This window comes from Leptodactylus fuscus, chromosome 6, assembly GCF_031893055.1.
Source record: "Leptodactylus fuscus isolate aLepFus1 chromosome 6, aLepFus1.hap2, whole genome shotgun sequence".
In the NCBI taxonomy this organism is placed as follows: Eukaryota; Metazoa; Chordata; class Amphibia; order Anura; family Leptodactylidae; genus Leptodactylus; species Leptodactylus fuscus.
In genome coordinates, this window is record NC_134270.1 from 51,604,176 (window position 1) to 51,617,609 (window position 13,434).

Below are 13,434 nucleotides of genomic sequence, written 5' to 3' on the forward strand. Positions count from 1 at the left end.
GACAAGGTATGAAGCAGCATTCGGAGAGGATTTCAATGAACATGATTATTAAATCATCAATATGGCAATTTTAGTGGCTGGAAACATTTTTAAACTATGAATTTTTATAGAGCATAAAAATATTCATACATTCAATATGGAAGTTTTAAAGGGGTAGTTTATATAAATTCCTATACCTTGTGTGGATATAAATAAACAAAGTGCATTAAATGGTTTGTCTGGGGTCAGGAAAATGACTTTACTAAGAATTTGCTTCGCTTTTTGGGCATAAAAAATCGCAATCCAATAGAGTGCAACCTTTTTCAGGTCACTTGTGACTATAATAGGTGCAAGTGATGTTTTTATGCATTTCTTACTACTTTCTCAAAGTGTTGGGATTGAGGTCATCATCCAGACTGATTATCATTTACAATATATTACATCTCCTTTCTTTGTGGTGCAATCGGGGCTCATTGGCTCCTGTAGGATGCACCTAATATGCCTTGTCATGAATAACCTGCATCCATTAAGGACATAGTGGGTATCAAGAATGGCATACAATATGATGGTCTTGATAAAGCCCTTTCTACTCTTTCCACAAAGATAACCACACATGTCCTCAGGTTATGTTTGGAATTGCATCTCAGTTCCATTGGGTGCTATTTTTTTTGTAAAGATGGTAGACATGTTTATCTAATCCTGGATATCGCCTTTGACTTTGATTTTTCCCTATGGACATTTATATTCCTAATGGACTTGCAACCTGTGTCTCTCCAACTGTTGCAAGACTACGACTCCCAGCATAACGGCATGGAGGTCATTGCTATAAGTACTGTCATGGGTCCAGTGTCAGAGGAAGCCATACCAAGTGAACATCAAGAATGGTCTATAAGCGGATAGACTACTTACACATAGGTTTCAGCTGTCCTATAAGTTCTTCCTTTGTCCATTTTGCCCATTCTTTCTTGTCTGTGTTGATTGAACAAAGAATAGGACCACATGGCTTCCCACAATCCTCTATGGCCGGGACATTCAAGTAATGCACCAATACAATGTCAGGATTCTGGAAAAACAGAAAGAAGACAGATGTTATAGTTGGAAGATACAGAATTCCAACCAAGATATGAATTCCTGGAAAAGTAGAAGTTAGCAAATTATGTTTGTACCTATCCAAGTATATAACATATCACATAAACAATCATAAGTGAGGTTATTGGTATAAGCCAAAGATTTTATAAGGAGCAGTATGAAGGTCACAAAGGAAGAGACAACCAGACAAGGAATCAGGAACTACTGCTGAAATATCCATTGACACTGAGAGAAGATTCCTATTGGCTCTATATATGATCAATCGGTTCCAAACTGACAGTAGAAAAAGTGGGATCAATCATCACATTTAGATCCCCAAAGTAATACTATGCTAGTAATGCAAATAATGCTAATATGATATTATTTCAAAGCAGTCATGATCTAGACCAGGGGTAGGGAACCTTTTGCTCTCCAGCTGCTGTGAAACTACAACTCCCAGCATGCTCCATTCACTTTCATGGGAGTTCCCAGAACAGCAGAGCCAGTATGCATGCTGGCAGTTGTAGTTTTGCAACAGCTGGAGAGCCGTACATTCCCTACCCCTGATCTAGACCTACTACAAGCAAGGTCTTCAATACCACAGAGGTTTTAGGTTGTACCAATCCATGTAAGACATTCCCCTACAGAGGATCATTACAGTAAAATAGATATTGTGGACTTTTCCCAAACGTTGGAGAAAGGAGGGGGAAAAACTAAACTTCAGGACCTTCGATCCCTGATGGCAAAACACCATTATGGGAGGCCAGATTAACTTTTGCCATGTATAAGGGAAACTGACAGGTGCCATCATGTCATACCATATATTTAGCCCTATTGCATGTAATGAATAAGCTTTAGGCATCTACAGTACAGGAAAAATATTTTTTTAGGTTTGTAGACCGAGTGTTTTTGGACACAGGGATACCTAATACAGTATTTAAGTATTTTTAAATATCTTCTAGGGAAAGGAGGGTAATTAAAATGTTTTATATTTTTTGTTGTTGTTGCATTTATTAGACCCCTAGGGGGTCTTTAACCCAAGGGGGTCTGATCACTAATGCAATGCATTACAATGCTAATATGGGCATTTGTATGACAGGCTACATAAAGCAGCATACCATACAAATGGCAGACAAGTCTGGGAGCCTTCCAGGTGGTGGGCGATCCCCAGCAAAATGACCAAATTGCTGGAAAGGTTAATTCCCATGATCACTACGGCACTGATTGCAGGCATTAGCACTGGGTGTTTGCTGTATAATACAGCGGCTATGGTGGCTACTTAGCTCCTGAGTAAATACCCCACATCCATCGTGACATATGTATGGAGCTTTCTGTCCTCTGACTAGCATACTAATATGACAGTGCCTGTAAGGAGGGTCAGCCAAGGACTGGATCAGACTGATTAAGGGGATTTTTTCTAGAAATAATAGCCTAATATCTTTCTATATTATAATAATACCACATCATACAAACATCTCCTTAACAGGATGAAATTTTTTTTTTTGAATGTTTTGGAACGCCACAGTTTGGAATAAACAGCGCCAACTGTGCCCACATTACTTTACAATAGATTAAGAGGCGCCACTTCCAGAAGTTCATTCAATGGCCTTGATTTAATGTCACTAATGAAACCAACCTCATCATTTTCGAAATTACTTCTCTCCAAATTCTTAGCTAAAATTATAGATAATTATTACTTTCAGCTAATCCCGCAATACCCACTTATCTTAATTCCCCAATTCCAACTTTTTAAATGAAAATAGTGATCTGCCACAATTACGTCCCACTGACACCGGCATCATTAGTGCAAACACCAGAATAATGTTTACTCTTTGTGAATGAATCCTTTTAATAATCATTTATACTTGGGGTTTCCATGGAAACTACAGGAGGCACAATAACAAACATACGGTTGCGATATCTATAGCCCAGCCAGTTCATCAGTCTGATACTATGTTCCTCATTTAGAAATTTGGAAAAAAAATATGTATTTCACTAAACGCATTTTCTGAAAGACCTTTCAGCTGCTTTGACAATTCCACAATCTTGTCACGGGACACAACACATGGCTCTTTTTTGACCGCCATTTTCCAGAGAATCTTGTACGTAGTTGGTGTTGTACTCTCTGAGTGGGAAGAGGGTAATTGGGAAGGGGAGGGTTTTTTTAGTTTAATCATTTATATGAAAATAGAGAATAATAAAAATTATCTGATGAATCATGTGAGAAAAAAAAGCATGCACTGAGGTCCGAGTGACAAAGTCTAAAAGACTGCCCATGGTCTAAAAGATTGCCTTTAGTTCCTAAGTGATTTATCAATTACAACTAGGGTTGAGCGACCGGGACCGGAAAAGATTAGATTCCGATTGGCGATCGAGTAAATTTCACGATCGCGATCGGAATTCCGATCACGATCGTTTCCAACAGGATCGAGGTCGGAGTTATCTCAAGATCGGCTCAACCCTAAAAGTGACTTTTCCCATAGAAAAGCATTGATTAGGGTTGAGGATCGGGATTGGAAAAGATCAGATTTCAATCGGCGATCGAGCAAATTTCACGATCCTGATCGGGATCGAGATCGGCAGGAAAATGATCAGAAATCGGATTTTAAAATTGATCTTGAAATCTCAAGATCAGCTCAACCCTAATTACAACCCATAATCTATACTAACACATTCTTGGATGAAGAGTCTTTCTACTCAGTCTTGATTTCTTGCGAGGATGGGTCTAGCAATTTTTTTTTAAATGTAGATTGTGAGCCACATACAGGGATCACAATGTACATTTTTATTTTTCCTATCAGTATGTTTTTGTAGAATGGGAGGAAATCCACACAAACACGAGAAGAACATACAAACTCCGTGCAGATGTTGTTCCTGGTGGGATTCAAACCCAGGACTCCAGTGCTGCAAGGCTGCAGTGCTAACCACTGAGCCACTGTATTGCCCCCTGGGTCTAACAATTTTCAAATGCAAAATGGGACTTTCATTTGTATCCATTTTAACAACTTTAATACTACTCTTAATTGATAATACTGCCCCTATATACAAGAATATAACTACTATAATACTATCCTCTGTGTATAATAATTTAACTACTATAATACTGCCCTTGTGTACAAGAATATAACTACTATAATACTGTCTCCTACGCACAAGAATATAACTACATCTAATACTGCCCATTTGTACAATAATATAAGTTCCGTAAAGCTGCTCCTATGTACAAAAATATAACCACTATAATACTGCCCCTATGTACAAGAATATAACTACTATAAAACTTCCTTCATGTGCAAGACTATAACTGTTACAATACTAACTATGTATAGAAGAATATACAGTATGTGCTATATTAGTCCCCTTGTTTACAAGAATATAACTGCTATAAAGCTGCCCCTATGTACAAGAATATACTATAGAAGAATACAACTACTATGTTACTGCTTCCGATACACAAGAATATAACTACAATAATACTACTACTACTTCAACTACTACAACTATGTTGAAGAATATAACTACTATAATACTGCCTCTTGTGTATAAGAATATAACTACCGTACTATAATACTGCTCCTATGTACAAGAATGTAACTACTATAATACTGCCTCCTATGTACAAGAATATAACTGCTACAATACTGCTCAGTATGCACAAAACAATAACTGCTACCATACTGCCTCCTATCTACAAAAATATAAGTGCCATAAATTACACTTTTAGTACAACAATACTACTGCTGTAATACTCTTTTTTTCCTAATATATTTAGTATAATTGTGTCCTCTCTCATATATACACATACACACACATATATATATATATATATATATATATATATATATATATATATGAAACTGGATCTGAGCTGGTAATTTTATGTCTGATTTGAGATGCTCATTATACGGTTTTACTTGGTTGAGCTCTATACAGGAAGAATGTTTTATTTTTTTTTTTCATAGAGCATATTAACTATGATTTCTGATTTATTACTAAGTCTGCTGCATAGAGTTCCTTGTAGTTTTATTTTGAAACTCTTTTTACCAGATCTTGCATTTTCAGACATTATGACCAAAAGCATTGGCTGATCCTGACTGTGGTGCTCTGAGTGTATTTACTCCTTTCAGCGTACAGTATTCATAGATGGATGGAGTGCCATTTGATAGCTGAGTTTCCAGGAAGACATTAGACTAGAGAGGAGGTTTCTTTTGTATGTTGTTTAAATTATTTGGCCACCAAATGCTTCCGGCACCAGAGTGATCAAATTCTGTAAAATTCCAGTGTTAATATTTAATTCTATCTATCTATCTATCTATCTATCTATCTATCTATCTATCTATCTATCTATCTATCTGTCTGTCTGTCTGTCTGTCTGTCTGTCTGTCTGTCTGTCTGTCTAGTGTGTCTCATAATGCCTGTAACTAATTGATTAGATATAAACATTGAAAACATGTACAGGGATAATATACATAATGATTTTATAGTACAGATAATGCATATAATGATGTCACAGTACAGGATGATGTGCATAATCATGGCACATTAAAGGATAATTCACACAGTGATGTCACAGTGCAAGGATCATGCACACAATGGCATCATGGTACAGAGATAATTCACACACTGATGTCACAGTTCCAGGATGATGCACACAGTCATATCACAGTGCGAGAATAATGCAAACATTGATGTCACAGTACAGGACAGGGATAATGTACACAGTGATATCATAGTACTGGAATCATGCACACAGTTATGTCACAGTAATGGAATAATAAACACAGTTATGTCACAGTAATGGGATAATTCACACAGTGATGTTACAGTACCAGGATCATGCACACAGTGATATCACAGTACCAGGATCATGCACACAGTGGTATCACAGTAATGGGAGAATGCACACAGTGATGCCATATTGCAAAGATAATGCCTGCTATGACATCATAGCACAGGAATAAAGCACTCACAAACAGATCACTTTGTACACAATGACCTCACAGCATAAGAAGAAAGTAACTATAATGATGCCGGCATTGTGATATATCAGTAAAGTAATGGATTCAATTTTCCAAATCTCCTTCCATCATCCATAGTTATCACTATTTGCACATAGGTTTGAGTGGAAATAGGTTCCCTTGGTTCTTGGGCCCATAGTAGCTGTTACATCTGCTACCCCATTAGTTACACCCATGAATTGGGGTCAAGGCCTGGATTCCAGTGCTGTCACCGTCCTACCCTCCTGTAAGTTACTTATATACAATAGAGCACGATTCCTATTTATATTATTATTATGGTATTTCCCCTTTAACACATTATACGATCACAGATTATATAGTTCTCTTAAAATGGTAAAAACCGGTTTAACAGAAGAAAACCTTTATTATATACATTAACCCTAAGCAGAATGCTCGCACTATTACATGTCAATCTCCAAAGCGACGTCTCTGCAAATGGCTGCTATTTGAAGTCCTGGATGGTACATTACCGCAAGAAATGTGTTCTGTAATCAGTTAAGGCGTTTTGATTCATTGTTATTTCCTAAGGCAGCACAAAGTCATGCCGCTTATTCTCTCCGGTAAGGATAGCGCCTTCCTAATATAAATGGCAAGTAGATTGAATACTTCTAAGAGCACTGTTATATCCTACATGCTGTACGGGCTGGTGAAGTGCAATAGATTTACTATATACTGTACACATAAAACACAATGCCATAAAATACAATATTACAAGCACTTGGGTTATCCAAAGATGAAAGGAGTGCTCTGCATTGGATAATCCCCTATTGTTAGAAGGTTGGCCCTATAAGAAGCTAATCACAGGTTATCCTACTAATGGATCTCAGTTACCAAATGTAGTTTGTGAGGGAACCCAGCAACTAGTGTTTCAGGACACATGCACATGACCGAGGAATGTATTCGAGTGACATCCAAGCGTCATCCGAGTGCATTCCGAGATGCACTCACTTCTAGGGGAACTTTGATCCATTGTGCCACCTATTCGACTTTGTGTCATCAGATCAGGATTGGAAGCCCCCATAGAAGTGAGTGCACTTTGGAATATACTCAGATAACACGCCATCATCCGAGAGCCATCTGACTGTATTCCTCTACAAACTTGGCCCCACATTGAAAGTGGTTGAGTGCATGGAGCCCAATTCTACTGCACAGTACAAATGAAGCATTGCATAGACGACTGGACAAACACCCCCCTCCTTAATAAGATTTTAAAATGGATTTTTTAAACCCGAGCATCCCTTTAATGGAAGGCAAAATTAAGATTGTTTTATTGTATGTATACTGCTGATGTCCTTTTTTGGAAATTTTAAGTCCTCTCTTGAAAACTCTCATCTTTTAGGAATAACTAAGTTTCCTCTCTTTGGACTTATAAGTATATCCCTGTCCAAGGACACATATGTAGTAGTTGCATTTAGCCATGAAGCCCAAGGAAGCCCAAAAGGCTCTTCTGTCTCATATTATGAGTCAATCCAGTATATAGAGGATCCTTTTTACAGATTTGAAGATGGCCCAGGAGCTACAAGTTATACCCGAGTTCAGAGGTCTCAGTTCTGTACACTTTTCTATTCATTTGCTTACATTTTTGTGTCCGATTTCCATTGGCTGAAATCTCTGATCGGTGCTAAAGGATTTGTGCTCTCTATAAGACCCCTTTATTCTGGACATATGTGACGTTCCAAAACATTATTTTTACTGAACCTGCTTAGAGTCAATGGTCAGTACTCACCAGACAGTAGAGACTGCACTGAAATAAATGTAATGACTCTTGTTCATCCATATTTATTTTAAAAAGGTCTCCACATAATCACAATGTATCAGCTATCTATAGAATAGGTAATAAGTGATCACTGGGACCCCCATCCATTATGTGAAGGGGGGTCCAGTATACAGCATACAGCTACTTGGTTGGTAGTGGCTGTAGTAGTGGTAGTAGTCAAGGTTGTCTGGATCTCTGCCAGACCCTCCAGTGCTCCTCATGGATGTGTAGTACAACGGGGACTTGCATTGTATACGATGGTGGTTGTAGCATCTCCTGCAATACGTTCTACTGGTGAACCATTCCTGAGCCTGATGGTGGTTTTAGTGCCCTTGATGGTGAGTTCAGGGCTAATAGTGGTGATGCCGTGGAAGCTACAACGGTTGAAGAGACACAATTCTTTAAGACACTTCCAATTTGCTTGTGTCTGAGGATGTTTGTGTCAGTGTCTTCCTTGCAAAGGGCATTCTTCATCTCATAAGGTGTACTCTAAATATTCTCTTAATCCACAAAGATGTATGCAATGCCCAAAGATGTCTACAATGCCCTGGCAGATCCAAAAAGGGCACGCAGTCTGAGCTATGGCTAGCAGGCAGGGTCATAGCTATGGGATCCATATAACCATTACCCCTCCTTACTCACACATTGTCTATAGTTGAGCAGGGATTTCTCCAATTTTCTGACCACAGAAAAACACTAAATTGACTTTAGCTGTTACTCCCTAACTAATTTCCTACCCCTCGATTATATGTACTTAGATAATGGACATCAGCTCAGCCCAGATAAATGGCAGCTTCCATATAAGTGATAGTAAAGACATTACCTGAGTGCAAAATACTTAAAGTAACATATAATAGTGCAAAACACTTAAAGCAACATTAGCACATATATATATAATTAGGTAACCCATTTACTACAGTTTATAGCAGGAATTTAAACTGTATCCTTCTTTGAAGGAAGAGCAGGTCAGGCATGTACACCGTCGCATCCTATAAAGTCTATGGGACTGACATAGAAAGTCAAGTGCGGTAGTGGTCTATTTCCATCTCTCCCATAGAGACTGGATAGAGTGGCACCCCGATTCTCAAGATTGTAGGTGGTTCTTGTTAGTTGCATATTAGGGTCAATAAATAAAGTGGCAATTGACTGAGAGAGTTGCCACTCAAGTAGAAAATAGGCCTGAACTGCAATACCAGACTAGGCCATGGACACTAGTGGTGCTGTTTCTCAAATAATGCAAACCTTTATTTTTGTAACCTGTAAACTCCTTAAATTTGAAGGTGCAAACCATAATTGTAAGCATGCTAGGAGTTGTAGTTTCACACCGAGGACTCAAAAACGGAGATTACTATGAAATCTATAGTACACAATTTTTTTTTGCAATTTAACCAGCTTTATTTATAAGGAATTTCTAGCCCTAAAATATCTTGGAAATGTCAGGTCTTCATTTACCCGATGGCTGACTCATACAGTGAGTGCGCTAACATTACAGTCAATCAAACGGCCTCTTATAAAACTGTACAAATGATTTGGTCACAATTGACCTTCATTAGGCAAACAGCCTTTTACTGATGTCCTATTACATAAAATATTTCATTAGCCACTATTTTCATTGCTTAATGATACTTACCAGTTGCAGAAATATAGACGTCTCTTTTCAATAGCTAGTCATTTTGGAAATCAGTTTTTACCAAATAATTGAATCTCCTCTGCTACAAAATGACTATTTGTCATTACATGGGAATATAAAAGAAGACGGCGCTCATGCTTGAAGGTTCATCACAAATATTGTGAATTACAGATGATGCCATGACCTGCAGAAACCGCAAAGGGATATGGATGACAGCTTGACATACTTAGCAGGCCAAGATGCTAAACCTGAGGGTTTGTCTTAATGGGGTAGGTATGACATTTATGGCCAATAACCCTCTATCTCAATGCTGCTATATAGGTGACTATGCATGTGCAGGTATCTTCATTCACCTTTATGGGTATTTCTAAAATGTCTAGTCCCAACCCAATCACTATGGGCTGGTAGACCTCCCATCTCCAGTGGAATTGCATTGTTAGCTGGCAATGAGTCAGGTCTCATGGAAAGAACCTGAAGGGGGGACATATGAAATACAGTATGTCACCATAAATGAGGGTTCTTTTTGGTTCTTCCTATGGGGCCTCATTACTTTTGTTAATGCCTATGCATTGTTTCACTTCCCACCCTTTTGGATAAGTCTTCTTCGGACTAAAATGATATTCTGGCTCATGGGTTTGCTGTCTGACCTCTCAACCCCGTCTGTTTCCTATGATGTTTTCTATTTGGTAGGAGGTATACATAGAGTAGATATGGCCACAATATGGCCACCCTGCTTCAGGCTCATACTAACTCAACTTACTATCGTGGTATAGGAGAGCTGGTGTTTGTTTCCCTACATCGCCCAACCTCAGAAGAACATCAAGACTTGACGCCTATTATGGTGGACGTATAGTTTTCCTATTTTTATGGGCCACCTGGGAAATGGATTTACCAATTTTTGGCCAGGAACATACCTCAATACTTACCAACTGTAGACCCTGTATAACCGTACATCCTTGTCAAAAGAACCCACAAAGCTATGATCTCACCTACAGAGATTATAGGGCCATCATCTCAGGTCATAAACACCACTGACAACTTATCTTATAAGTTGATGATGATGAAGATGTTACCAGTTTCATGTGTCCACCACTGACCGCACGTATGTAAATGTCACCTGGGTGGGTGGGAGCTCGCTGTTAAATTGATACAGATTCCCCTCTCTGGTAAGAATCATGTTTTTGGCATATACAATTCCCGCAGATCTTAATGAATCTCTTTATGGCATTTATCGCTGTTCTATAATAATTAGTCATCTTCAGATTGGAAATTTTCCTGTTACAAATAATTGCTCAGGTGGACGGCTGCTTGATCAAAGCACTTAGCAGTATACACAGCCAAAAACCATGAAAACAGCGAAGACTGTCAGGCTCATCGGGCTTGATGATATTGCTATAGGACAGCCGTGTCAATAGGATTGTGGAGGGAAATAGCTGTAATTATATGGCTGCACATTCACAGATCAAAGCTCTTTGCAGGAAAGATCAATTTGTTTGATCAGTTTGCAGGCACCTGCTGGGTTGCATTGCTGTAATATGCAGGAGCCCTCAGTGCCCGCTGAGAAGTGCCACTGAATGACTTTACCACTTATAAAGGCAGATAAAACCCATTCTAACAAGTTCAGGAATTTAGTAGGTAGAACAGCCAGGTGAGACGTAAAATCATCGGTCTGATTTTCATCCTTTACGTCAACAATGAAATACTTGTTGCTGACAACAGGCTAAGCTTTTGAAAATGGTGAAGAACTGAAACACATTAACGGAGGCCTGTGATTGGCCGCGGTGGAAATGATGCAGCACAAATGTTGTATTGTACATTACCTGCAGAGTGGATGGGGTTTTGGCTAATCCCATACACACATCACAGAAAAAATCTGCAGTGGAAATCCTGACATTTCAAAAACACAATCGTTTTTGCAACTTGCAACAAGTCAATTATATCTACAGAAATGCTGGTGTCTTCTATGCAGGTATAATGGAAGAAGAAAGTCCACAGAAGGAAACTCTGCGGACTCTCTGTGAAAAGCGCTGCGGAAAAAAATGCAATGCGTTTCCACTGCAGTCGTCTCTGGCAGCGATTCACTGCCTGGGGCCTTAGTGTAAGATTAAATGGGTTATATTATTAGAATCCCTTTTACAGGTAATATCATGTTGGAATAGTCTTAAGAAAGGCTATTCTTCCCCTACCTTTATATTTCTGCTCCACGCTGCTGTACCATTGATATACCGTTTTTTCCCGGTATGCAAATGAGTCTCCAGACAGCACAGGGGGCATTTTCCCTGTACTCAGACAGCAGAGAGGCGTCCCCTGTGCTGCCTGAAGACTCTCCAGTGACGCCTCCATCTTCTACAGCCATCGCTGTGTCCTTCGTGTAGTCTTCTTCCGCCGAGCCTGCTTTCTGAATCTAAATTCCACACATGCGCAGTCAGCTCCGCCATCAGGCAGAGCCAACTGCGTACATCTGTTCAGCCATTTCACTGTGGCCACTTGCACCAACGTACTGTTCATCTAAGTGGCCACAGTAAAATGGCCGAACAGACATGCACAGTTGGTTCTGCATGACGCCCAATGGCAGAGCCAACTGCGCACGTGCTGAATTTAGATTCTGAACACAGGCTTGCCGGAAGAAGACTACATGAAGGAATGCCCCTTGTGCTGTCTGCAGACTGTTTTCATACCAGGAAAAAAACGGTATATCAATGGAACGGTGGCGTGGAGCAGAAATATAAAGGTAGTGGACGAATAGCCTTTCTTAAGGCTATTCCGACGTGATATTACCTGAAAAAAGGGATTCTAATGATAGAATTACTTTAAAAACACATCTGAACCTAGTTCTGTTCACATAGCTAAGGGTTTGCTTATCCAGCGTTTCAAAAAAGTGAGCCAGACTCATGTCACCCCCGCCGATCAGCTGTGGCACGCATGTAAGCTCTGAAGCCTCTCCAATATCAATTGTAGGCAGGATTATACCTGTGAATGACACTTTTTTGTAGCAGCAATTCAAGGTAACACATAGGTCTGCATAGGAGCTGTATACACAAAACGGTAGAGATTTTTAATCAAGACTATTTGCACTTCATTTTTTTTATTTTAGATGTACAGGAGCCAAAAATAGGTTGCAAAACTATTCACACCCTTTTGACATTACTCCTTGTGCTCCACGTAAAATATTTTTTATTACATATCGTAAGGCTGCCCATTATGGCCCTAGTAAGAGACAACAACTATAGTTTCAGACTAGATTGTAAGCCCTGGTGAGGACAGGGTGTATACTGTACATTACTGCAGAATAGATACAGAATAATCTCAGCCCTCCCAGCTTTTCAGGATTGTGATGAGATACAGCGCTCATTGGCACCACTGAGTTATGGGAACAATAGCAGAAATATGAACCTATTAATAAGACTTTCCCTTTGATAAATATTTATTTCCCTTTGAAATACTCCGGTAATATCGTCTTGATACATTAAATACTGCCCAAGGTGTTGTCAGAAGATATTGAACGCACTAATTAAATGACAATCAAGTCACCCTGGAAACAATGTAATTGAAATGCACACTTACATCATGATACACTGCCAGGAAGAGCTGCGGTACTTGAACTCTGCCTCAAAATTTCACAGGGAGTATTAATTAGACTGAAATTGTCTTGTTTATTGAGTGATGTGTCACATGCTGGCAGGGCCGGGCTGAGGAATAGGCACAAACGCTATCTTGTCTTGGGAGTATCTAGACCTGAGTGCCTGTGAATGCGTGTGGGGGGGGGAAGAGTCCAGCCATGAATAGATTTCCCTATACATGAAAAAACCGGATCCTCAATGTCAATGATGAATTACAAGCTGCTATGTGCCTACCTCATATTTCATATCCTAACATTACAATGGGTGATATTTAATAGACATAGCATATCATTTGGCACATATGTGGGCTTGTACACTGGCCACAAGTAATCCTACTTCAGTATTAAAAATGTATTGCAATGC

General features: G+C 39.2%; 1 protein-coding gene across 4 annotated transcripts in view; it reads right to left on the bottom strand.

The window, feature by feature from the left end:
• The window catches only part of CAMTA1 (calmodulin binding transcription activator 1), a 1,244,145-nt gene that overhangs the window by 247,090 nt on the left and 983,621 nt on the right, over window positions 1-13,434 (bottom strand). For all 4 annotated transcript variants that reach the window (XM_075279917.1, XM_075279916.1, XM_075279915.1 and 1 more), the window contains exon 6: window positions 889-1,042. In XM_075279917.1, coding sequence (XP_075136018.1) covers window positions 889-1,042 — 154 coding nt within the window. The remainder of the gene's footprint in view (window positions 1-888; window positions 1,043-13,434) is intronic.